The 26,617-nt window shown below is 38.0% G+C and overlaps 2 protein-coding genes across 2 annotated transcripts in view; one reads left to right on the top strand and one right to left on the bottom strand.

Annotated features, from left to right (window-relative positions):
• Nucleotides 1–6,095, top strand: part of ALG13 (ALG13 UDP-N-acetylglucosaminyltransferase subunit) — a 72,592-nt gene extending 66,497 nt beyond the window's left edge. The window contains 2 exon segments of the mRNA XM_072816454.1: nucleotides 1,493–1,673; nucleotides 5,174–6,095. Coding sequence (XP_072672555.1) covers nucleotides 1,493–1,673; nucleotides 5,174–5,439 — 447 coding nt within the window. The 3' untranslated portion in view covers nucleotides 5,440–6,095.
• A 7,129-nt stretch (nucleotides 6,096–13,224) lies between these two features.
• The window catches only part of TRPC5 (transient receptor potential cation channel subfamily C member 5), a 173,262-nt gene continuing 159,869 nt past the window's right edge, over nucleotides 13,225–26,617 (bottom strand). The window contains exons 10-11 of the mRNA XM_072817756.1: nucleotides 25,957–26,046; nucleotides 13,225–23,188 (exon numbers count right to left, since the gene is read on the bottom strand). Of these exons, the coding sequence (XP_072673857.1) occupies nucleotides 22,496–23,188; nucleotides 25,957–26,046 (783 nt within the window). The 3' untranslated portion in view covers nucleotides 13,225–22,495. The remainder of the gene's footprint in view (nucleotides 23,189–25,956; nucleotides 26,047–26,617) is intronic.

Raw genomic sequence — 26,617 nt, 5'->3', positions numbered from 1 at the left:
TAGAAGGGTGAGGGTACTTACAAATAGCTTAATATCCCTGAAAGGTGTCTCTGATTTCAGGTAAGAGCTTTTTTATTTTATTCTTTCAGGCATTATCCCCCCTCCCCCCCCCGAAATACACCTGACTTCAGATATAACAAGATGGCTTATTTCCTAAAAAGGAATGATGCATTTTAAGATTTGGCAGATGATAGTAAACTAGACAGTCTCCTGGATAATGCTCAGATTAGTTCATATTCCCAGACCCTGATTTCACTAAAATGTTGGGCCTATCATTTCCAGAAAACTATCTTCTCCAACTGGCACACATTTATAAATTAAGAATGGTGAAGTTGGTTTTTTTGTTCTTTGAGATTATTTCCTAAATGCAGTTTCAGGAATTGAAAATATAAACTGCTTTGCCTTTAGTTATGTTTATTATAGTTACATGTGGAAATGTAATTCATATCAGATGGCTGAGGCATTTTAAAACATTCTTCTGCATTTTATATCATGGGAATAAAAGGAAATGCAGAATAGTTATTTTAATACTTTTTAAAAATTTATTTTATTTATTTATTTTTAAAGATTTTATTTATTCATGAGAGAGAGAGAGAGAGGCAGAGACACAGGCAGAGGGAGAAGCAGGCCCCATGCAGGAAGCCTGACGTGGGACTCGATCCTGGATCCCCAGGATCAGGCCCTGGGCTGAAGGCAGTGCTAAACTGCTGAGCCACCCGGGCTGCCCAATACTTTTATATATTAAAAGTAATAGTATTCATTGTAGTACATGTGAAAAATATTAAAGTATAAAGAAAAGTGAAATCCCGTGTGTAATTATAGCTTATTTTACAAAATATTGATCATGCTATGTAATTTTGTAAACTTTTAGCAATATGAGCATTTTTTTCTTAAATACTTGACAGCATATTTTTTTATTGCCTCTATTGTATCCCATCATGGATATATCATAATTCATCCAGTTCCTTATTGTTGAATATTTAGGTTGTACACTATATTTTTCTTTTAAAAAATCGATGTATAGTTGACACAGTGTTACATTAGTTTTAGATGTACTGCATACTAATTTGATATGTCTGTGCATTATACTATGTTCATCACAAATGTAGCTGCCACCCGTTACCATACAGCACTATTAAAATACCATAGGCTATATATTCCTTATGTTGTACCTTTCATCCCTGTAACTTATTCCACTCTATTTTGCTTTTAAAAATAATGCTAGAAAACATGTCTTTGTATACAGGTCATTGTATATCTGTAATTTCCTTTGGATGCTTTCTTAAAAGAATTCCTATGTTCAGATATGAGATACATCTGTTGCAAAAGATCTTAAAGTTGTAATAGAGGATAGATTTTCTAAATGTTCTGATTTTTAAGTCAAAAAAGTCACTGCTACTCTACCTGAAAATCATAGCCCAGCTTTTTTTTTAGTGAGGAACTGTACTACTTTAAAGGGATAGTAAAGTGTTTTTTTTCTTTCTTACCCAAGTGCTATCACCACAACTACTGGCACTCCATGGTCTATGTGCCACAGATGCAGCAGCAGCAACTTCATGTAGAGAATTATCCAGTCTATGCTGAGCCACCTCCTCTGGTAGATCAGACAGTTCCTCAGTTGTATGGTGAGGTGGGGAGACAAGATGGCACACAGATGGAAGCATCGGTAAATGGTGAGTATGTAATGAGAGTACCTGCAAGAAGGACAATTAGATTGTATTATGTAATTTAAAAACCTTCAGATACCTCATTTTGTCCATATTCTAGACTCATGTTTGGGTTCTTTTTTTTTTTTTTTTTTTTTTAGAGGAAGAGCATGAGTGGGTATGGAGGGGCAGAGGATGAGAGAGAGAGAATCTTAAGCAGGCTCCATGCTCAATGTGGACCCTGATGCAGGGCTCGATCTCATGAGCCTGAGATGATGTCCTGAGCTAAAATCAAGAGTCAGATGCATAAAAAATTGAGCCACGCAGGTGCCTCTGGGCCCATGTTTGTTTGTTTTTTAAAGCATAGTATGTAGACCCTTGCAGTACCTGAGACCCTTTCAAGGAATCCATGAAGCCAAAAGTATTCATCAAAATATACAGATCTTAAAGATTTTTATTTGTGCCTTTCACTGTTATATTCTGCTTTGAGGATGCAGAAATCAGTAGTGAGTAAAAACCACTGCCACCTAAGCACAAATCCAGACGGGGGCACCAAACTGTGCTAGTAATCAGTGTCTTCACTGCCATATACACCCATGTTACAAAAATTGCCAGTTAGATGTTTTTTTTTTTTTAATCAAAAACGTTCTTATTTTTATTAAATCTTTATCTTTGGACTTCATGTTCCATGTGACAAAATCGGGAGTATTTGTACTAAAGTATGATAATTAAAAGGATTTATGAGGTTGACTAATGAGATGAACTAGTGTTTTTCATGCAACACTGTTTTTACTTGTGAATGATACACAAACTATGGTTATTTAGACTTGAGAATCTGGCAGATATTTTCTCAAATAAATAACATGAGCCTTTCACTTCAAGAAAAAAAACAACCAAATGTATTTGTTGTCAAAAGATAAAAATTCCTTAGAGACCCTGGGTGGCTCACTTGTTTGAGCCATCTGGCTCTTGATTTCAGCTCAGGTCATAATACCAGCCAGGCTCGTGAGATTGAGCCCAGTGTCAGGCTCCACTGTCAGCAGAGAATCTTGCTCTCCCTCTACCCCCAACCCTATATATGCTTGTGCTCACTGTCTTGCTCTCCTCAAATAAATAAATCTTGGGGGGGAGGGGAGATAAAAATCCCAGCTTTCAAATAAAACTTAGAACTTTGTAATACTTGTATCTGCCACCATGAGCTTGACAGCTCAATATTTAACTTTTCTAATAATATGGATGGGGTTATTGGGGTGCCTGGCTAGCTCAGTCAGTAGAGCATGCAACTCTTGATCTTAGGGTTGAGAGTTTGAGCTCTACACTGGATATAGAGATCACTTAAAAATAATAAAATCTTTTAAGAAAAAACATAGGTGGGACTATTAATTAATGTTTTTCACATTGTGTGATGAAATGTGTCAACATTTGGAAGATCTATGTAACTCAGTAAAATAATACTTTTCCAATTATCCAATGCATGGTGTTACCTATGTATGATTTTGTAAAAGGTCTATTCAAAGTACAGGATAAAACAGTGGATTTCATTGTTGAGAGAGTATGAAAAAGTCCACATTGCTGCTCACCTTTTGCCACTATCACTTACCTAGTTTTGGTGTAGCATCAAAGAGTATCTATAATTATCTGAAAAGGGTGGTTATTAAAAGACTTCTCTCTTTTCCAACTACGTATCTGTATGAGGCCAGGTTTTCTTCATATACATAAAAACAACATATCCTAATTGACTAAATACAGAAGCAGATGTAAGAATCCAGTTGTCTTCTGTTGAGCCATAGGTTCAAAATTTGCACAATGCCACTTGTTTCACAGTATTTTTGTTTTAGAATATACACTCATTTTTCATAAAAAGTTTAATTTGTGTTAACATTAATAGGCTTATTTTTACATGAATTAATATTTTTAACTTTCTCATTTTAATTCCTAATACGGTAAATTCATAGTACAGTTTATGTGATATAACTCACATAAAAGCTATTTGAGATCCTGAATTTTTAAGAATGTACAGGGATCCTGAGACCAAAGAGTTTGAGACTACTGTGCCAGACCATAAGGATGATTGCTCTATGAGTTTACAGTACAGTATAGACAGGCATTTTAAAGGAATTAGAATAGGATCTTTGGACTTCCCTTGTTGGAAAAGAATGAACAAGAGGTAGAAAAAATTATGTAAAAAAATAAAAAAATAAATAAAAAAAAAAAAAAAGAAAAAATTATGTAGACTAACTGAACCAAATTTTTCGCATTCAAGTACTGCTACTTGACAGTTGTGATCTCACCTAAATTACTTAACCTCTCTAAGCCTGAATTTCTGTAAAATGGGAAATACCTGACTTGCCAGGGTTACTATAAGAACTAAATGAGATATACTGTATGTATATACCAGATGGAGAAGTATACTGTACCTGGTACATGTGAGAAATGTGAATTTCCTTTTGTTTCTCCCTTTCTTTAAAACATATTAATGGTTTGGGAATATTAGCACTATAGAGTCTTATCCCTAGTGTGGTGATATGATATATGGCCCATAGTAATAAAAATTAAAGTGTCAACATTTGTTGCGTTTTTGTACCAAAAACTATTCTTAATTGTTGTAAACCATGAGGCAGTGCCAGTCTTCATTCCACAGAATGTGCTTATCTAAGTTATCCCAGGTAATGAAGGATTTCTTTTTAGTATTTACATAGTCACTATAGCAAGGTCAGAACTGCATCTATTTCCACTAAAACTGACTCATGGTAGCAAAAGTGGGGTAAAATGGTGAGGTAAAAGTGATGCTAGGATCTTAATGACATTCAGGAGACAACACTTAAATGTTTGGTCTTTAAGATGTTCTTCAGAACTATACCTTCAAGTGTGGACCAGATTGTGTAGACACCAGAGTTTTTAAATGCTAAAGTGGAATATAAAATGGTTATTTGGATAATACTTGGCACAGTGGGAACTATTGGATAACTTAATTGGAAACTACCTTTATGAGAACTTAATTGGCTAGAAGGACTAGAGAATGTTCCTGTATGTATTTAGTGTGTAGGTACCTAAAACATCCTAGAAAGATAGCTATCTCTAGTTAGAATACATTGACCCATTATACATGCACACATACTTAAATTTTTTAAATTAGGGAGTTTTTATATAATCTTTTGGTAGCCTGCTCTAGTCACTAATGTTCATATCTCAAGTGCTCTTTGGATACCCGGGTGGCTCAGTTGCTAAAACATCCAACTCTTAATTTCTGCTCAGGTCATGAACACAGGGTTGTGAGATCGAGCCCCGCATTGGGCTCTGCACTGGGTGTGGAGCCTACTTGAGGTTCTCTCCTCTCTCTGTCCCCTGCCCCCCTTTCTCCTTCCCTCTCTACAAAAGTAAAATAAAACTGCTCTTGCCACATTTACTATGATCTTTCCTATAGTTAGTGCTAAGTTTCACATTTACCTATAAGAACATCTGTTTATGTTGATATTTTAGCGAATCTTTGTATATAAAGTGTGTACTGTATGCATTCTTTGTTTCAGGTACTTTTCCAAATGCTGACCCTGCATCTGTCCCTCATGGAGCAGTCTATTATCCAATGATGTCAGATCCTTATGGGCCACCACCTTTGCCGGGTTTTGATTCCTGTCTTCCTGTTGTGCCAGATTATCCCTATGTTGCCCCTTGGCATCCAGTTGGTACAGCATATAGTGGCTCTTCTCAAATTCATGGTGCTATGAATGCTGGGCCATTTGGCTATATTGCTTCACCTCCCTCAGCTTCTCATTACATACCTCAGAATATGTAAGATTCAGCAGTATGAAGTATTCTTGCACTGCCATTTTTTGTTGTTTTGATTTTTTTAAGAAGTGTTTTATGTTAGTGTTTAAGTGATTTAGGTGGTTAGGGTGGTTACTATTGTATTGTCTTTAAGATTATTTTATCTTTTGATTTAAAATACTACTTTAAAGGAATACTACTTTTGGTTGTGGATAAGGAAATTGAGATGGATGTACAGCTAGTCCCATATTGAGCATAATTTCATTGTATTCAGCTATTTTCCTGTCAGCCAGCTTGTCAACTTTGTATTAGCTGATGGTTCCAGTTGATAAAAGGAATAAATCATACAAACTATTTCTTTGGTTCAGATGTCACACATACTAAACCATGCAGAACTGAAATAACTTTCACTTTTTTCTGGAAAATAAAAAACAAAACCAAGAGCAGTTGTTTCTGGATAACTAAATATTAAATGAGAGAGCTCTTCAGGTTCTTAAGAATTGTCTGAACTAAGTTATGTTCTGTGATAATCAGTTTCAAAGGCACATGGTGCTCTGCTTTAGATTTATCCCATATGCTATTGTTTGATACTGGATTTATGTAACTGTTTTACTGCACAGTATTGAATTGGTGTCCTTTGCACAGTTAGCAGTAAATAAAAATTAGCATTTAAAATTGCTAAAATGAGTGGGATTTTCTTTTTTTCTTTTTCGTGGCAGCAAAACAGTACCAGACATTTGACTGATCTAATGTTTTTCCCCTGCTATCATGGTGTAAAAAAAAAAAACCATATGATTTTTATGACATGAACTGGTTGGGCCCAATCAAAATGTTATTCAATCTCAAGACTTTAATGGTGCATACTACTAAATCTAGTCTTTTTCCCTTGAGTATGTCCCTTTTTAAGTTGTGGGTTTTTTTTTTAAATCTTATGGAACTTTAGACTTACTTTCTCATTGTCCTGTACTTTCAATAGTTGTATCTTTCAGTTTTTGTTTTTAGACGTACCTTGTATCTCTAGGCCTGCCTTGTCTCTGACATTCTGTGAGACCTATTTCATCAGCCTTTCTGTCTTCTCTTTCATCTACCCAGAGACCACAAGATCCTTTATATTCACCAGTTCTCCTGTAAGTTTTTCATAATGAATACTTTGCTGTATTTCACCTGACAAACAGCTACTTAAAAAGTGTTCTTTGGTTGCCACAAGACCTATTTATATTGCTGTCTTTAAAGGTTATGTATACTTGTGAATCAGTCCTTTTTTCCCTGCACCTTCACCTACACCCTAGGCAAAAATAATCATTGAGAACCTCCAGGCTTCAGGTGCCTTAGCAGTTAGCTGAAAGTACTGGAGGGGAAACCATTTTAAAGAAGACGTTCTATCTTTAATGTACCGTTCTCAAGATAATTGTTATTAATGTGTTCCAAATCCATGTACTAGTTAAGGCTCATCTTTCATAATAGAGATGGAATTGTTTTGTTTTTATATCCTTCAGCTTAAGTCCTTGCTGTACAAGTTGGCATCAGGCGTTAGTAAAAAATGGAACAACAGTGCACTCATCTGTATAACAACCTGACTATGCATTAATGTTTTAGCTTCTTTCCTAATCTCCTGGATCCTCAATTTGTGCAGCCTACGAATCGTTTTATGTTTTCAGTAGGGTTTTATTTTAGTCAAGCTTAAAACATAGAGCAGAACCTCTCTCTCAGGTGGTTCAGGTGTATTTCAGAAATATGCTAAATACACATAACTCACAGCAAGTGATTGTCCTGTATCTTCAACTCTCAGTGGTTTACTAATTAGCTTCTAAGTGGTGTTTTAGAAGGTTATAGTCTATTTTGAGAATGTGGGTCTGGAAATTTTGTGGTTTTGATACAAGTATGTTTGCCTTAGCCTTCCAGTTGATTTGTTTTTTCTTTTAAACTTGTAGGTTTCTGCTTTGCTTTGAGTCCCATTACTTGTCAGTGTGATTTTTTTTGTATATATGTTTTATTGGAGTTCGATTTGCCATAATCAATGTGATTTAATGAGATGCTAGTTAACCAGAAAACCAGAAATCAGTGGTATATACTAGGTCAACCTAATTGTTAACTCACCAGTGTGGAAATAAGTATTTATGGTCTGTTAACATACAAGTATAGTCCACTTGTTGATGTATTATGAGAAGTCTTCTCAAAGAAATAATCAAGACGTGTATCCCGACTTTCTTATTGTTTTGGAGTTTGAGAGGGTGAAAGTAACCCGTACCGTTGCAGAAGTCTGCAGTGGTTTTTGAAAGTAGCTTCCAGATAAAAAGGAAGTGGTTTTTCTGCTAATTAAAAAGCCCTAAGACTTAATGTGTTTAATCAACCTATAGTATAGATATAGTAGTAGGCTTCTTTTTACATATTACCTCTTTAGGGCCCTTAATGTTACAAAAACTTCCTGTCTTTCCTCTGCTGCAAAGGCATCGTGGTTTGTTCTTGACCCTTTACTTCCACCCCCTTCCTGAGATAGATCTGATTACACCAATCAAAGGTAGAAAGCTGAATCATTTCTATAGTGAGGAAAGCAATTATAATTCTTTTTTATTCTGTGTATTTTTAATTTCAGAATTAGTTGCAGTTTTATGCCTTGGTTTAAGAGCAAGTGAAAATATTAAATCTATTTTACTGTTGAAATTCTAGAATTGTGAACTTTTCAAACCTCTTTCATTTCCTTGGAACCTATAATTAAGGCATAACCTTTTAATTAGCTTTGTTTTTTTAAAAGATTTTATTTATTTATTCATGAGAGACAGAGAGAGAGAGAGAGAGAGAGAGGCAGAGACACAGGCAGGTTCCATATAGGGAGCCCGATGTGGGACTTGATCCTGGTTCCCCAGGATCACACCCTGGGCTGAAGGCAGTGCTAAACTGCTGAGCCACCCGGGCTGCCCTTTTAATTAGCTTTGGAAATAAAAGTCAGAATAATTAATTTCTTATATGAAAACCCAGACATTCAGAACTTAATTCAGACCTAAATCTCCATGAATAATGAAATATAGCCCATTTGAGGAACAGTGGTACACAAACTTAATCTAGACTTTTTCTAAATCTGGGACAGATGTTCATTTTGCATGAAACTTTTGAATCCATTTACATTTCCATTTGCAATAAAAACTAAATTCAGGAGAATTAATAGAGCAAAAGACAACCTCTTGTTTCCCCCCATCTCATCTAGAATGTTAAGCTTCAATCAATGGGAGCAGCTTGATTAGAACACTTGTCTTATGCTTCAGTTAGAGACAGTTTTAGGAATATGTTGAGTCCCTGTGCATGGGGTGTGATACAGCTTCAGGGAAGGATGGACCTGAGTTTAGGTAACAACTATGGGACTACAACCACCTCAGTGACCAATCTGGGCATCACTTCAAAATCGGGGTGGCAGGGTTGATAGATGAAGGATTAGCTGCATGTCAATTGCTGAATAGTTGTTGAAGCTTGGGTTCATTATGCTATTCCCTCTAGTGTTTGAAGTTTTTCATAATAGTTTTTTTCTGAAAAGCTACCTTAGCAGGTGGAATATAAGAAACAGCATAGAGGATCATAGGGGTAAAGGGGTGGGGAACTGAATGGGAAGTCATCAGAGGGAGAAAAACCATGAGAGACTCAACTGTAGGAAACAGGATTGCTGGAGGGGAGGTGATTGAGGGCATGAGGTGATTTGGTGATGGACATTAGGAAGGCACATGACGTGATGAGCACTGGTTACACAAAACTGATCAATTATTGAACACTAAATCTGAAACTGTGTACTATATGTTGGCTAATTGAATTTAAATTAAAAAGTAAAAAAATAACTACCTTGGCAGCTGGCAATAGAGAGTAAATGTTTACAAAGTTAGTTAAGATTTGAGGTCTTTAGAAAATTTTTGCCTTGATTGCTGAAAAACAATCTTAGGCTATTACATAAGGTCCATAGATAGGTACCTAATAAGGTACATTGGGGGTTGGGAGAAGCCTATGGTGTAGGCAACTGATTATTCAAATTCCGTAATTCTCAAAAATATTCACTAGCTACTTGTAAAACTAAATTTTGTTAAACCATGATAAACATTTGTAGTTGAAATTGAGATGAGTGAACTGTTTCAGGTTTTACTGCTTCACTATTCCCTATCAACACTTTTGAGTTTACTGCTTATGGCTGCCAAAAGGAAGCTTGGAAATCAAGAAGTCCTTTACTGTTGAACAGCTATTGTTTTTTCCCCCCTGGTAGATGGTCCTTGCCACTGGCTAGGTTTTTTTGTGAAAGAGGGCTGGGGGAAGTGATTCAACAATATTAAGGTTAAATGGAATCATTTCTTGTGAAAATTCAGGCCAGTCCCTGAATAAAAATGTTCAGATGTATCTTAGCAAACATGACTGATTGTGGATGTTCAGTCCCTTCACCTAATCAACTAATGGATCTTTGTGGCAGATCTTAATGGCCTTTCTCAAACAATACAGGTTTTTCAAATCATTTGCAGAATTATAGAAAAACATTTTACCTTAGTACTAGGGTACTAAAGTTCTAGACCTAAAAAAACCTAGTATTTTATTTCCTTACTGGTATATTAGTGAGATCAAAGTGAGGTTTTTTTAAGATTTTATTCATTCATGAAAGAATGACACAGAGAGGCAGAAACAAAGGCAGAGGGAGAAGCAGGCTCCATGCAGGAAGCCCAATGTGTGCGACTCGATCCCATGACTCCAGGATCATGCCCTGAGCCAAAGGCAGACGCTCAACCACTGAACAACCTAGGCGTCCCTCAAAGTGAGTTTTTATCTTGATAATTGTGTAAGTTTCATTTCTCCAAGTTGGAGTTCTAGAGATCTACTGTACAACATTGTGGCTATAGATTACAATTCTATATTGTACACTTAAAAATCTGTTAAGAGGGTAGCTGTCCCAGTAAGTGTTCTTACCACAATAAGTTAGAAACAAAAGTTCTACCATATGGTTAGCCCTACCAATCCCCGCCCCCAAAAGACCCCACCATTCTATACTTGTTTTGCCTGCTTTAGCAGTTGAATTTTAAAAATTTTCTTTCATTCCTTTTGCTCTGCTAAAATAGCTTCAGCTATCCAAGAAGTTTCCCCCCTTCTAGTTTTGAAGCACAGTATAGTTTTGGCTTTTGTTAACCTAGTTCTTTTCCTTTACTCACTGCTTATTTTTTCCAATATTTTATTATGAAAACTTAAAATACGGAAAAATTGAAATAATTGTGTAGTGAACATCTGTATATCCACCATCTAACTTTTACAATTAACATTTTACTCTACTTTTCACATATCCATCTATAAATCCTTGTTATTTTATGCATTACAAAGAAAATTGCAGACTCCAGTACACCTCACTCCTAAATATTTCAGCATGCAATATTAATATTGTTAACTAGAATTGAGTATTTGTTAAAGGTTCACTTTCTTCTCTTTTGAGGTAAAATGTACAGGCAACGATATGCACAAATCTTGTGTTTGATGTAATGAGTTTTGATAAATCCTGCATTTACGAAACTCAAACCCTTATCAAGGTAATATTTTCATCATCCCAGGAAATTCCCTCAAGGTCCTTCCTAGTCAATCTCTGCCACCCCAGCCCGTCCCCTAGGCGACCACTGTTCCTTCTGATATTTACCCCATCATAGATTAGTTTTTCAGAATGTATATAATTGAATCAGAGTATCTACTCCCTTGTATAAGGCTTCTTTCAGCACAGTGTATTCGGGATTCATTCATGTTTTGTGTGCCAGTAGTTCACATTTATTGCTGAGCAGTGTTTCATTGTATGAATATGCCATCATTTGTTTATCCAGTCTATCGATGGACACCTGAGCCATTCTGTTTTTATTTATTTTTTATTTTTTTTAAAGATTTTTAAAATTTATTTATTCATGATAGTCACACAGAGAGAGAGAGAGGCAGAGACATAGGCAGAGGGAGAAGCAGGCTCCATGCACCAGGAGCCCAACGTGGGATTCGATCCCGGGTCTCCAGGATCGCGCCCCGGGCCAAAGGCAGGCGCCAAACTGCTGCGCCACCCAGGGATCCCTGAGCCATTCTGTTTTTAGTATGAAAAAAGCTGCTATGAACATTTTTTTAGAAGCCTGTGAGCATTTGTTTTTATTCCTTTTGAAATGGAATTGGTGGGTCATAGTTAAGATGTACATTTAGTAAGGAACTGCAAGACATTTTTCCAAAGTGAACATACCATTTTATGCTCCCACTAGCAATGTATGAGAGTTCCACTTGTTTTTCAGCTGTATCAAAGTTTGGTAGTGATCAGTCTTTATGATTTATCAGCCATCGTGGTAGGTGTGTAATAAGTTGTATCTCTGTGGTTTTATTTTGCATTTCCCAGATTATGTTGAGCACTTTTTCATGTGTTTATTTGCTAGTTGTATATATTCCTTTTTTAAAGTGTGTTCAAATTCGTTTTTTAAAAAATTTTATCTATTTGAGAAAGAGCAAGAGAGAAAGCACTAGTGGGGAAAGGAAAAAGCAGATACAGGGCCTGATCACAGGACCCTGGGATCATGATTCGAGCCAAAGGCGGATGCCCAACTGACTGAGTCACCCAGGTGCCCTAAATTTGTTCTTTTTATTACTGTTGGAGTTTATTGCATATGCCAGTTGCAGATCTTTTCCAGCTATGTTACTGCCTATTTAGTTGTCCTTCCTAACTAATGTGTAGATGTTATTTACCCAATCATACTTTAAATAATTAGACCAGGACTTGCAAGTGAGTTATTTGGCTGAAAGTTAAACTGTTCTGATGTGCTAACCAGTTCTCTGGTGGCCTAAAATTAATGTTAGTAGAATAAAAACAATAAAGTTTCAGAGTCTGAATTAACTAGGGGCAAGGTAATTGCTAAGAAATCTATTACTACAAAATTTTTTTGGAGAGTGCACATGCAAGCGTGGTGGAGAGGGGCAAAGGCAGAGGGAGAGGAAGAATCTTAAGCAGGCTCCATGCCCAGCATGGAGCCCATGCAGGGCTTGGTCTCACAACCCTGAGATCATGACCTGAGCGGAAATCAAGTTGGATGCTTCAACTGACTGAGCCACCTAGGTGCCTTATTAAAAAAACAACAACTTTTACAGCATCATTTTCCTGATATTTCAGGAAATATTGCCCAAATGTACTTAGATTATACTAAGTTTATTTTTTTAAAGATTTTATTTATTCATGAGACACACACACAGAGGCGGAGACACAGGCAGAGGGAGAAGCAGGCTCCCTGCAGGGAGCCCGATGCAGGACTCCATCCCAGGATCCTGGGATCACGACCTGAGCCAAAGGCAGACACTCAACCATTGAGCCACCCTGGTGTTCTAGATTATACTAGTTTAATAACAACCAGCTTAACTTCAGTTTATGTGTCTTCTTTCTGGCCTATAGATTCAAACTGTTCTACACAACATGTATCATACTTTGGGTACTCAATAAAGAATAAGAAATTTTCAGCATAAGGCCTGTAAAGTTTCTCATTTTGTAAGGTCGAGCTTTATAACTGTCTTGGTCCCTTCATGTCATTATCTTATAGTTCTTTAGGAATGCTGCTTTCAGTTTTTAAATATTCGATAGTCACAGCTCTGTCTAATGGTAAATATAAAAGTTAGGATGATATCAATAGTGTTTATTCTCAATCATCTTTTTCAAAATATATAGGACTTCAGAGGTCTCCCTTAAGTGTCTGCTGGTTAAATTCTAGTGTAAAATCCATTGTTTTCTAATGTTTATTAATAATCAGTGGATATTAATGATAGGAAAATGGAGAAACAAAACACCTTGATTCTGAGCAGCCAGACATTTTGGGGGGAAGAAGGTCAATGCTTTATTTTTCTTGATACTGAAGCTAAAAATACACAGAATCATTTCATTGTACAATATTTTTAATACACTTAAAGATGACACTAACTTTGCACTTCTTACAGAAAGTATTCAAATAAAGTTCCTCAAGGCGGTTTTAGCTTTTAAAATTGTAGTCAGCAAAGCCAAAATGCCATTTACACAAACACATAAGGAATTTTCCTTTTCATTATTAAGCCCAAGAGATCTAATTTTAACCTTAAGTTTGCTGCAGGCGTTTTCTGTATGGCGATGTGTGATTGGGGCTGTCAACTAGGGTTAAGAATGTAAATTCAACACCACCTGTGTTTTTTACTGTCAAATGTGACTTCCAAACTACATAATTCTGTGAAAGGTTTAAGTATTGGTATCTTCTTGAATACTACCACTGGTGTGCATTCCTGTGTTATAAGAAACAAAGACAAAATGTTTTCACTTAAGAAGGATGTATTTGTTTATACTTAACTGAAATATCCTTGAGAAAGTCTTTCCCTTTATAATTGAACTAAGAAAACACATGGGTTTATTTTTACTATGTTAAAGGAGTAATTTGAACAGGTAAAATTTTTAAAGCTAATCATTTATCAAATTTGATTCCCTTTAACATTAAGAAAGCCAGAGACTAATGTGTTAACCCTTTGGGTTTAGAGGTTTCCTCATGAGTTCACACGACATTCATTATACTAAGTACAGTTACTACTGTGCTTATTGGACTACAGGCTACATTGCTTTGGTTATTTAAACTGATCACTTAATATGTATCCTAAAAAAAGTCCTGCAGGGCTTGACCACAAAGTGATGAAACCTTAAGTCATTTAATTAGACCTTACACAGGAAAAAGATGTGACTTTGAAATGACTTGAACATTCAACTGGCTGCCGCCATCCTACTTCTAGATCCACCTCCTAGTTAGTTCTACCAGAGCTCCTCCTGGGTCCAATCCCACCACCCTCCATTTTTCTACAAAGGCTGGGCTTTTCTTTACTGCCCCTTCTTCCTGCTAACAGCTTCGTTGTCAGAATCTCTGCATCATAAAGTGTCATTTCTTATGGCTCATATAAGGTTTGGGAAGCCAATTCTGGGTTTAGTTCTATTAAACTATTGGATCTTGGGGTGTGCTCTACTATTTAAACTCAAATGTTTCAAGGGTTGAGTCATTATGGTTCTTCCCAAATCAGTGGAGGTTCTATATCTACATATGGTGTTCTTTAATGTTTCCTCCTTGGGAGGCTTTTTATGCTCTTATTTCAGTAATGCTGCCACTCACTGTTCCAAGCATGTTTAAAACTAGATTTCAAGACAAGATTCCATCAAAATCCTAGAGGAGAACACAGGCAACACCCTTTTTGAACTTGGCCACAGTAACTTCTTGCAAGATGCATCCATGAAAGCAAGAGAAACAAAAGCAAAAATGAACTATTGGGACTTCATCAAGGTTTTTCACAGCAAAAGAAACAGTCAACAAAACTCAAAGACAACCTACAGAATGGGAGAAGATATTTGCAAATGACATATCCGATAAAGGACTACTATCCAAGATCTATAAAGAACTTATTAACTCAACAGCAAAGAAACAATCCAATCATGAAATGGGCAAAGGACATGAACAGAAATCTCACAGAGGAAGACATAGACATGGCCAACAAGCACATGAGAAAATGCTCCGCATCACTGGCCATCAGGGAAATACAAATCAAAACCACAATGAGATACCACCTCACACCACTGAGAATGGGGAAAATTAACAAGACAGGAAACAACAAATGTTGGAGAGGATGTGGAGGAAGGGGAACCCTCTTGCACTGTTGGTGAATGTGAACTGGTGCAGCCACTCTGGAAAACTGTGTGGAGGTTCCTCAAAGAGTTAAATAGAAGTGCCCTACAACCCAGCAATTGCACTGCTGGGGATTTACCCCAAAGATAACAGATGCAGTGAAACGCTGGGACACCTGCCCCCCGATGTTTATAGCAGCAATGTCCACAATAACCAAACTGTGGAAGGAGCCTCGGTGTCCATCGGAAGATGAATGGATAAAGAAGATGTGGTTTATGTATACAATGGAATATTACTCAGCCATTAGAAATGACAAATACCCACCATTTGCTTCATTGTGGATGGAACTGGAGGGTATTATGCTGAGTGAAATAAGTCAGTCGGAGAAGGACAAACATATGGTCTCATTCATTTGGGGAATATAAAAAATAGTGACAGGGAATAAAGGGGAAAGGAGAAAAATGAGTGGGAAATATCAGAAAGGGAGACAGAACATGAGAGACTCCTAACTCTGGGAAACGAGCAAGGGGTGGTAGAAAGGGAGATGGGTGGGGGGTGGGGATGACTGGGTGACAGGCACTGAGGGGGGCACTTGATGGGATGAGCACTGGGTGTTATTTTATATGTTGGCAAATTGAACAATAAAAAATAAACAATAAAAATAAAACTAGATTTCAGACTGCAAAGAGGAATGAGGACTCTGGGGGTGATGGAAATTTTTGTACCTTAATGGTGATGGTGGTTCCAGGGATATATACAACTGCGAAAACTCGCTGAATTCTACATTTTAAAGGTATGCACATAATTGTATACCAATCATTTCTCGATAAAGTTGATAAGAAAAAATTAACTGGTTTCCAAAGAGTGGTTTCAGGTCACTTTACAATCACATAAGAAACTATCTCATTTTATACTTGTGCCTATTAAAGTGCCTATTATGTATTAGCACTTGAACCAGACAAAATAGAACTCAGCTTGATTACCTACCTTTTTACCCAATATGGATCTAAAATTACTTTTGACTGTTCCTAAACATTTTATCTTATAGGATCATGATTTTCTACCACTTGAGGATATTCAGAGGTTGTATTATGGATTTGAAAGTCCTCCCCAAAGCAGAAGTCCACAATGATTTGAGTAATGGCAGCCTTTGAATATGGGTGCAGCTTAAAGGTGATTACTTTGAAGAACAGCATTCATTTGGGCACATATATTCCAGCATGCTTATGAAAATATCAATCTCATTATTTTTTAATCTCACTTGATATGTTTATTCCAAATTTATGAGGCTAAAAGATGACACCAGGTATAGAATCTAGCTTTCTTCTATACTACCCTCCAATTTTACCTTTTATTTCTCTTTGATGTAGAGTTTTGACAAATTCATTTTATTTCATAGATAAAATTTGGAGAGATCAATCCCAGTAGCTGGTCAAACATGTATACTTATAAAAGCCAATCGATTATATTGTGCAATTTAAAATATAACCTTACTATGAGTCTGTGTTGAACCTAGTAACACAGTGATCACAAAGTGAGAACTTGCTATAATTTGAAATTTAAACTAAATTTGACCCGACCTTTGAAAAATGATTTACAGTTTTTTCAGAGCTTGTTTTCACATACTATTGCTCTTCTGGAATTTTTTGAGTGAGAAAAGGGTGATGTTGATGTTTTAATTCAGGAACTACATTTTTTATTGGGGTACTCCATCTCAATTTGGTCACCTAAAGAGTTCAGCAATTTGACGGTTTAGCCCTAGGTTTTAAACACTGGTCAGTACTCATTCTTTAGAAGCTTTTCCATCTGTCTCTTAGTATACCACCAGCATCTAAGTACCTCAAGCACTCCCTGCAAAAGTTGAAAGCCTCTTGTTTGTCTTGTCTTCCAAGGGTCAGTTTTAAGGGTTGTATAAGACCAGAGAACTGTCAAAAGGGTTTCTAAGTTGGAAGGCAGTTGGTGGCAATGAGTATTTTGGGAATATGTTGAACTTTGTGGAAAAGGGCATGAAATGGCCAAGGCCGGCTTAGCTGTACTTGCAAATGGTTGGCCACCTTAGGCTAAAATAAAAGGCACACTGCCACCTACTCATTCAAGTGCTGAGGATGTTGCCTTGGTATGTGTGTGTGCATGTGTTGAGGTGTACCTCCTGGGATGTTAGGTTCCCTGAAACCTGCTCATTGGTGAAGTCAGAGGGCAAAATAGGCTGCAAATTGGTGAAAATGACCTTAACATTGCAGGCCATTCTTACCTACTTTAGTCTTTTTTGGTTCTATCAAGACATTTGGAGAGTCGTACAAAAGGCTTTTCTTTTTGAGGGTGAACAATTAGGGTAGGGTAGATATGTGTTACATTAATGGATTTATGAAGGTTCATTACGATGGTTGAAAGTGGCAGACTCTTCCTGTTACTACAAAAATTGCCTTTCATTTGTATAGTAACAGGAAGTTCCTACAGAGCTTCACTACTTTTCACATCAGATAAGAAAAGAAAGCTAGCTATCAGCATACGAGCATTCCACTTAGTTTTATATTTAGACATAATTCTTATGTGTATGTCTCTCAAGTACCACAAGCACTGATGGTAGATCTTTACAAAATGAAAGACCACAACTGAAATCCAATAAACTAACAAATAAAAGATATAAGTCCACTCTAGAGTAGGAGTAAAATATGGAGCTTAAAAATGCTAGAGCACCCTGGCCTGCTTCCTGTATCACCCCAAGCAATTGCCTCTTTTGTTTCTTACCGAACATCTAAAAGTAAAGTTCAAAACCACCTACAGGTAACTTTTTCTCTGGACTACCATGCAGCCTTTAGGTGGAAATCCTAGGCCACATATCAGCATATAAATGAATAGTACTACCTCAAGTATGCAATAAATCTCAAGTATGCAGACTTAATTTAAATCATGAAAAATACATATTTTAATTTTTACAAGTAGGTTTTTCCTTCTGACCTAAATGCTTTATTTTTTTATGAAACCGGAAACCCAAAATTCTGAGAGCTTTCAATATTAACAATTGTGCTACAGCAGATACTGTCACAGCAATTTATTTTAGAAATTCCTCACCATATCTCAGGAAGTTTCTTTCCATTGAAGTTATTCCTGTTCCCCCTCCCTTCAAAATGATTAAATAATTACCAAAAAAGATGAAGGACCAAGGCCAGAATGATCAAATGCTATTAAGTTTCATCGTATGCATGTGCCTGCGTGTATAACACAGATAAGGTTCTCAGTTCTACAAACATCCCCGTAAAAGCAACGCAAGTCAAAACCTTCATCTGTTGGATACAAAGTGATGGAAAAAGTCACTGGAAATCCAGTAAAAATAGCATTTCTCTGTACTAAAGTAATGCTCACATTGAATTGTGGTACTCGGTTCCCAGTGGCTAGTTCTTCACCAGCAAAGTGGATATTTGGAACAATTATCTAGATAAAGCAAGCCAGAGAAACAATCTAAAATGCCTATAGCTTTGAGGCAAAGTCACAGGGGTAAGAGGAAGCTGACAAGTGGGTAAGAAGAAGTTATTTAGATGATCTGAAAAATCACATCAATTTATATTGGTTATGTCTATACAATCTGTTAGCTCTGTTTTGAAAACTCTATTACCAGAATAATGTGGTCAGTTTTTCTTACGTACTTTTAAAACAGGAAAGACTGTCTCCCTAACTTCAAGTACTTTTTACCTGATGGTTTAATAAATCAAGGTCTGGGCCACTTAAACTGTTAGTCAAAATACCACTTGAGTCTTACAAGGCAAGAGGAACATCGAATGGTCATTGATATATTCTGGCTAAGATAGTGGCTCATATTTTTCACTGAAATTTAATGAAATTTACAGGAGAGCTTTTGCACTGTCATAACTATAAAATTCTTAAAAAGTATTTAAGTCCTTCAAAAGGTAGAGGCCCTAGGTTTTTTAAAGTTCTTTACTCAAATTGCAGGCAGATGTTTAGATGTTTTGGGCTTAGCTGAAATAGCCTAAATTAGGTCAGAGTAGAATGAAAAATGACTATGGGAGGCAGAAAGAAATCTGTAAATTCTGATGTAAGTGGACAGAAATATAACTTGGAGCATTTATACCCCTATACCATTTGGCATCTTCCAAAAATGATGACCTTGAATTTGAAGTCTTTCCTCTGTCTTTGTACTCCACTGGCCTTAAAGTCAGAAGTGGAAGAGAGAACTTCAACAGTGGTCATTTTCCAATATAAATCAGACATTTTCTTTATAAGATCTATACCTTTACTAATTATCTGGGGCACTCTGATGGATTTATGGTGGAATCAAACAAATGAATACAAGTATCTAGAAGTGACAAGCCAACTGTAATGGAGGTGAACCGTGGTATAGATATTTGGACAAGTAGTAAATGATCTTTACACCATGTATTATTATTATATTTGACTTTGGAGTTCATTTTTCACTTTACTTTTAAATATGTCTGTCTGAAAAAAAAATAAATATGTCTGAAATTTGGGGGCAAATGAACAAAAATATATGTGTATCGGCCATTCCATTTTCACATTTCCTATATATACCATATAATACATATGCTTAATAATAAATGTTTTGCTACTATGATTTAGAAGATTTAGGTTTATTGACTGGCTCTTCGCCTTGAGCCAGTCATTATTCGTCTCTGGACCTTTTTTGTTTTTGTTTGTAAAATAAGAGGTTGGAATAGAGGTAGAGATACAGTGGATTGTCTCTGAGATACTCTCTTAGGTCCAATTTTCTGTTTCTAAATTCACTCTCACATTGGCTTGTACTTTCTCTGGGATCAGATGACATTTAAGCACTGTACTTGAAATACCTTTCTTGATAGTAGCTGGTCCAGAGGTCCAAAGGTGAACACAAATTTCTTTTCCTTCCTACTTCCTATGTTAGAGTTCCTACTTTTTCTGAGTTAGAGTAAATAAAAATGTTGATGCCATCAATATGGAAGTAATGGCAATAGCTGTTCGGCTTTAACAGCTCACTGGCCTCAGTCCCTGTCAGAGCCTGGCCTCAAGGTAGCTAGTGAAGTTGTAAGCCCAAGTAATAAGCATAGTAGCCCTGAGACGATCTGAAAAGGAATGTACTGCTTATGAAATATGACATTGGTTTCTTTTAGTAGTTGAGATTGGCTACTATAATTTATACACATTCTCTCCTCAGAACGTAACTGAGAGAAGACTATTTTGGAGCATGGCTCTATGGCTACCGTTGTTTTCTGACAAACTGATGCAGTAACTGCCAGAACAATTATACCTAGGTTATCACAAGTACATGTATTTGTGAGAAATAGGGCCATATATTGGGTTTTGGTGCCATCAGTATGAATTAGATATGTAGCCCGGGTGCCATTTATTATTGAATGTAGATTTGACAATTGGAAAAGTTGAATCTGTAAAATTAGAAACCTTCCTTCTGGAAAGTAACCTGATATTGATGTCATTAAGGTCATTTATGATAGTTCCGCTGAGGGAAGTGGGAGAGAAATTGGAGTTGAGTAAATAATCACTTCAGATATGATTAAAGAATTACTTGGGGACAATCTGTTATCAAATGGGTCTCGTTGCAGCTTGTTCTCGTGGTAACTTTTCCTTGGATCTGAGCTTTATTCAACATTTAGGGTTCCCCCCTCCCCACCAGTTTGTCTCTTCATGTGGAATTTTTTTTTTTCATGTGGAATATTTTGACCATCAGTCACCAAAGCTAGGGCTAGAAATGGGAATCAATTCAAATAACCCAGAAACTACAATGTCAGAAGATATTTTGGAGGCATATATGCATTGTTTGAAAATGCTTCATTTCACTTACTTGTAACAGAAAGTAGACACATGAATTTAGGTGGATTTCTATTACTGTTGATATTTACAGAACAACACCTAACTTTCTTACTTTTCTGAGCCTACGCACTGTTAATTTAACTCTCTAGGACCCAGACCTAGAGCTGTTTGGGTCATATGTTAGAGTGTGAATTGGGGACAGCCCTGTACTAATGTTGGTTAAAAGAAAGAAAGAAAGAAAAAAAAGCAACCAGAAAACCTAAAACCAAAACAAACACAAAAACCGAACCAAAACAAAAAAATCCCACCCTAGGTCAGTAGGTTATCTGCTCAGTGGCTATTGGGTCAGTTACAGATTTCATTTTTTAACCTGCACGTTTGGATTTTGATGAGGTACTCTTAAGCTTTGGAGAGTCATTTGTATGTATAAATGCAGCTTTCTTTGATGACATTAGAATTTGGATCACGCTTATAGTTCCATGAATTCACTAGGGTTATGTTATATTTCTAATGTAAGTTGACACATGCAATTCCACTGCTCCCAATGAGTATTAAAACTGCAACTGGAATCAGGTTATCTAGACCTAAAATTGTTTTTTTCATTAGAATGTGATTAAAATGAAGATGCATTTTTCAGATTTCGACACCGCAGCAAGATGTTATTTTTCTGATTAAAAAAATGTTTTCAAACCCAGGCTTTTACCTTAGAAATGCTTTTGATAGCAATGATTAAAACTATCAACAGTCGATGGGACCCTATACATGTACCAGCTAATTATTTTTCTTGCCAATGTATGAGATGTAGCAACTACTGGTTAGAGTGCAGCAGAAGTTTTTAAAAACAGCACACATCCTAAATACTAATCTCAATACTATCACATTTGAAAAGGTAGTGGGTCAACTGAAACACACAAACACAGAAAAGGAATTCACTAACTTCTTAGGTGGGACGCATAACTACGTGGTAAATATTCACTGGCACACTTTGGGAAACTAACAGATCTTTCAGAAACAAAACACTCAACAACCTCCACGGTAAGGAGAAGTTGTGTTTAAGAACAAAAACGAGAAGGCCAGTTCTACCTAGAAACCACAAGCTGACAATTCTTTGGAGTCTGTTCAGTCTCCCTTTGATGCTGTTCATTGAACTGGAATGGGCAGCATGGAGCACTGAAGGGCAACAGAGATGGCTTGCCTCATCTGATAGCTGGTGGGGACTGCCGAGCACCTCCCTCAGCCCCTGGGGAAATGGTGTGAGATCCTGAGGAAGGTCAGGGATCTGTGCGACAGCAACGGTAGCAAAGTGGCACCTGGAGCTTCAAAGAAGCAAGGGTAAGAAAAGCAAAGCCAAAGGGTAAAGCACCCAACTGCACCTCTGCTGATTCTGGGTAAGCACCCCTGCAGTTGGTTGTGAAACGGACTTCATGTTAAGAGGCATAAAAAGGCAAATAATAGCAATAACACTAAGAATCACACCGACAAGAACAAAAAAAAAAAAAAAAAAGGAAAATGTGGCTATAAAAGAAAATAATAGAGGAGTTTCACTCTCCTTTCTGGGGAGGGGGTTGGGCAATGAGGGAATCAGATTCTATGTCACCTCTGAGAGCAGGGAAATTACAAATTTTCTCTTGAGTTCCAGAGCGGGGGGCAGGGCAGAGGGAGGGGAGGGGACGGCTTGACTTAGAGTCGAGTTGTTACTTGTTCTTCCTGTCCATCACCCCATTTGTGCATGAGCAGGTCGCAGGCCTCTCCCCAAGTTTCGAACACGTCCTCTGAGGAGTCTAAAAGTTTGGAATTTGAGGAGCAGATGCTGGATGCACAGTGAAGAGAGCTGGAACAGGCTAGAGGGCATTCACTGCTTGGAGCAGCACCCCGGGCTTCACCTAATTCTACCTCACTGAGGTTCATTTCACTCTGAGAACAGGCCCCTGCTTTCCCTTTCTCCATCTGAGAATATCTGATGTCTTGCCACATGTAGTGCTGTTGAGCAATGCCATCCGAAATGGTGTACATTGGCTCTGAACTTGGTTCGGACATATGACCATTGAACTTGGAAAACAGGAGACCGAGTTTCTTGAGAGAAGGACCCACGAAGGAGCGTTTGCTCGATGACTCAGATTTTGACTTCCCTTGGGTGCCACTGGCTCTTGGCACAGTTCTGATGAGAGGTGGCCCGTGGCAGGCCTTTTTTTTGCAGCCTAAATTGAAAGAGACACTCTTGGATTTGGCCCGTGCCCCACCACTGCCATCATTGGTATCGTCCCTCTGAGAGAGTTCGGTGCTGCTCGTGGAAAAGCTTCTCCTTGAGTGTTTCCTATTTCCTAAGAGGTCAAGTACTTCATATCGAAAGCTGGAGATGTCCTGCTTTAATTCCTAGGGCAGGAGAGAAGACACCTTACGTTAAGAAGCTTGGTCTTGAGTTCAAAATAGACTTGCTCATTGGGTGTCCTTTGGAAGGCTCCCAGTTTTGCCTAGTGCAAATTACAAAGTACACAGACTACCAGGAAAATCTTGCATTATTCCAGCACAGGAAAAGCAGATTAAGAATTCTGTGGGCAGGGCTGGCCATTGGAAAAACTGTATAATTGGTAAAGTTGATTTCAGTTGGCCCCTATCATGAGGACACTAATGGACTTGTCCCTGTGAGAGCGCTAACTAGCAATTAAGGAACTAGCTCTCCTAGGCATATCTGCATATAGAAAAACTAGGGAAGAGGAAAACCGCTTTTAGGACCCTAAGGAATAAAAGTAGGGAAGTGGAACGTGTCAGGTTAGAGACTCCTCTTTGAAGACTGGGGCGGGCTTAGAGGGTGGGGGTGGGGCTCCTGGCCACTCAAGTCCCCAGGAAATGTCTTCTATCTCTAACTGGCCGCCTAGAGGCTAGAATCCTCCTTTAAAAGACAACTTTTAGGTGATCCCTGGGTGGCGCAGCGGTTTGGCGCCTGCCTTTGGCCCAGGGCGCGATCCTGGAGACCCGGCATCGAATCCCACATCAGGCTCCCGGTGCATGGAGCCTGCTTCTCCCTCTGCCTGTTGTGTCTCTGCCTCTCTCTCTCTCTGTATGACTATCATAAATAAATTAAAAAAAAGTTTAAAAAAAATAAAAGACAACTTTTAATATTTTTTAAAGATTTATTTATTTATGATAGACATAGAGAGAGAGAGAGAGAGTCAGAGACACAGGAGGAGGGAGAGGCAGGCTCCATGCCAGGAGCCTGACGCGGGACTCGATCTCGGGACTCCAGGATCGCGCCCTGGGCCAAAGGCAGGCGCTAAACCGCTGAGCCACCCAGGGATCCCCAAAAGACAACTTTTAAAAGCTTAAGTTGGATCATATTGCTCCCCTGCTTTTAAAACTCTTGAGTAACTTGTCACTGACCTTGGGTAAAAGTAGAAATGCTATTCCAAGGGGACGCCCGGGTGGCTTAGCTGTTTGGCACCTGCCTTTGGCCCAGGGTGTGATCCTGGAGACCCAGGAACGAGTCCCATGTCAGACTCCCTGCATGGACCCTGCTTCTCCCTCTGCCTGTGTCTCTGCCTCTCTCTCTGTATCTCTCATGAAAAAATAAAATCTTAAAAAAAAAAGAAATGCTATTCCAAGGACTACAAGGTTTTTCAAGGCCCTGTGTCAGCTCTTCCTACTCTATCTCCGGGCTCTCTACTGTCCACCTGCCTGGACATATTATCTCTTGCCTTGGGGCCTTTGCCTGTGCTGTTCTCTCTGTCTAGAACATTCTTCTCCACAACTCTCCTTTATCTGGCTCCTCCTTTAAGCCTCAGCTTAAATGCGGCTTCTTCTGAGAAGCTGCCCCAACTCTCCAAATCCCAGTCGAGTGTCCCTCCTCTCTGTCTCCACAGCACTGTGTGTTTATCCTGTCAGAATACTCAGTCCTTCTATTGTTACTATCTGTGTGTCACTCTGAAGAGTGGGGGCTGGTGATATCTTGATACCCCAGGATCTGGTGGAATGCTTGGAACATAGCAAGCCCTCAATAGATGAGTTCTATCTATGGATTAGTATAATAGGCCTTCTAAGAAGATTTATTTATTAGAGAGAGAGAAAGAAAGAGAGGGAGAGAGAGTCTGGTGGGGGAGGGGCAGAGGGAAAGAGAGAAACCCAAGCAGACTCTGTGCTGAATGCAGAGCCTTGACATGGGGATCGATTCCACAACCCTGGATCACCACCTGAGTTGAAACCAAGAGTCAGACTCAACCAACTGTGCCACCCAGGCACCCCAGATAATGGCCTTTTTTTGTTCCTTAGAAAGTATACATGTGTTCTAAGATAGGGTTTCTTAATCACTTGACATGTTGAGCTGGATCATCTTGGTTGTGGGAGGCTGTCCTGTGCTTTGTAAGATGTTTAGTAGCAATCTTGGTCTCCACCCACTAGGTGCCACTAGCATACACATCCAGTGTGACAACCAAAAATGTCCCCAGACATTGCCAGATGCGCCCTAGGGAACAAAATTGACCCTGATTGAGAACCATTGTTTTAGGCTAATGCTAGTATTATGAGAATTTTGATGTTTCGTGGTAGAGTTTATTAAATCTTAGATTTAATATTGGATTAGTTGGTCTTCATCTCTGAAGTAAAGAAAGTCTTTACATTTGCAGGCATCTTCCTTTTGCTCTGTTGCCCCTTACTGCACATCCTTGCCACAACACTTAAAGCCCTCAATTCTCACACTGGGAGACACCCACAATATTAAAAGGATGCATAAGGCAAATTTCTTTTATTCTTAAAGCTCATTGTAGTGATAGACATTGATGAAATCTCTCCATTGACTGGATAACAGACCTTTTTTTTTTTTTTTTGAGAGAAAGAACGGGAGAATATATGAGTGGGAGTGAGGGAGGCAGAGGGAGAGGGACAAGAAGACTGTGCTAAGAGCCGGACTCAGAACTCGATCTCATGACTCTGAGATCAGGGGCTGAGCTGAAATCAAGAGTTGGATGCTTAACCATCTGAGCTACTACCCAGGCACCCCAATGACAGATCATTCTAAGAGAACATAAAAACCGTAGCCGTTTTTGCTGTATTATAGGCAGTTGAAATGATCACCAGAAATCTCCAATGCTGTGAAGATTAAATAACGCTTAGGAAATGTGAAATGAGAAACCACTTCATGATTTGATTACCTTAAAATTTTCTTCTGTTAGTCCCTCATTTGTTTTGGAATTTCTTATCATAGCGGCCACATATCTTTTGACTAAATTCCTGATAACTTCCTGGAAATTAAAAAAAAAAAAAAACAGAGGCATTAAGTTTTCTTCTCAGGCTCTCAGTAAAATAAGAAACATACCCAAGAAATAGAACATGCTCAGATGCCTTTGCAATAGGAAATCCTCCTGGGATCCAGTCATTTTCTGCAAAAATCCATCGGCTACCGTCATTTTCTGCAAAAATCCATCGGCTAAACAAAGAATTACTATGTGTCTAAATGTGGTGGCAGAGTGGGCCATGCAAGATCAAATTCACCCAAAAAAGGAACATTTCTGCCCACAGAGAAGGGAAACACAGATTCACATTTATAGAATAATGAGAGTGGAATAATCCTTGGATGGTCATGTCCAATACCCTTCCTTTCAGACTGGATTAAACTTTAACATTCCTAGTAAGATGAGAATTATTCTTTGCTCTTGTAGAATTGATAAAATCATTCTTTGGTGTCACAAAGTTTGCCGATTTCAATGTTTACTAATCGCATAATCCAGACAATTTTCTTAAGGTCAATGTACACTTCTCCTTTATAGGGATGTAAAGTAGTCTTTTTTAAAAAGACTTTATTTGAGACAGAGA

This window comes from Canis lupus, chromosome X, assembly GCF_048164855.1.
Source record: "Canis lupus baileyi chromosome X, mCanLup2.hap1, whole genome shotgun sequence".
NCBI classification, from domain to species: domain Eukaryota; kingdom Metazoa; phylum Chordata; class Mammalia; order Carnivora; family Canidae; genus Canis; species Canis lupus.
Note: the sequence above shows the minus strand (reverse complement) of the source record. Positions and strands in the feature narration are given on the sequence as shown.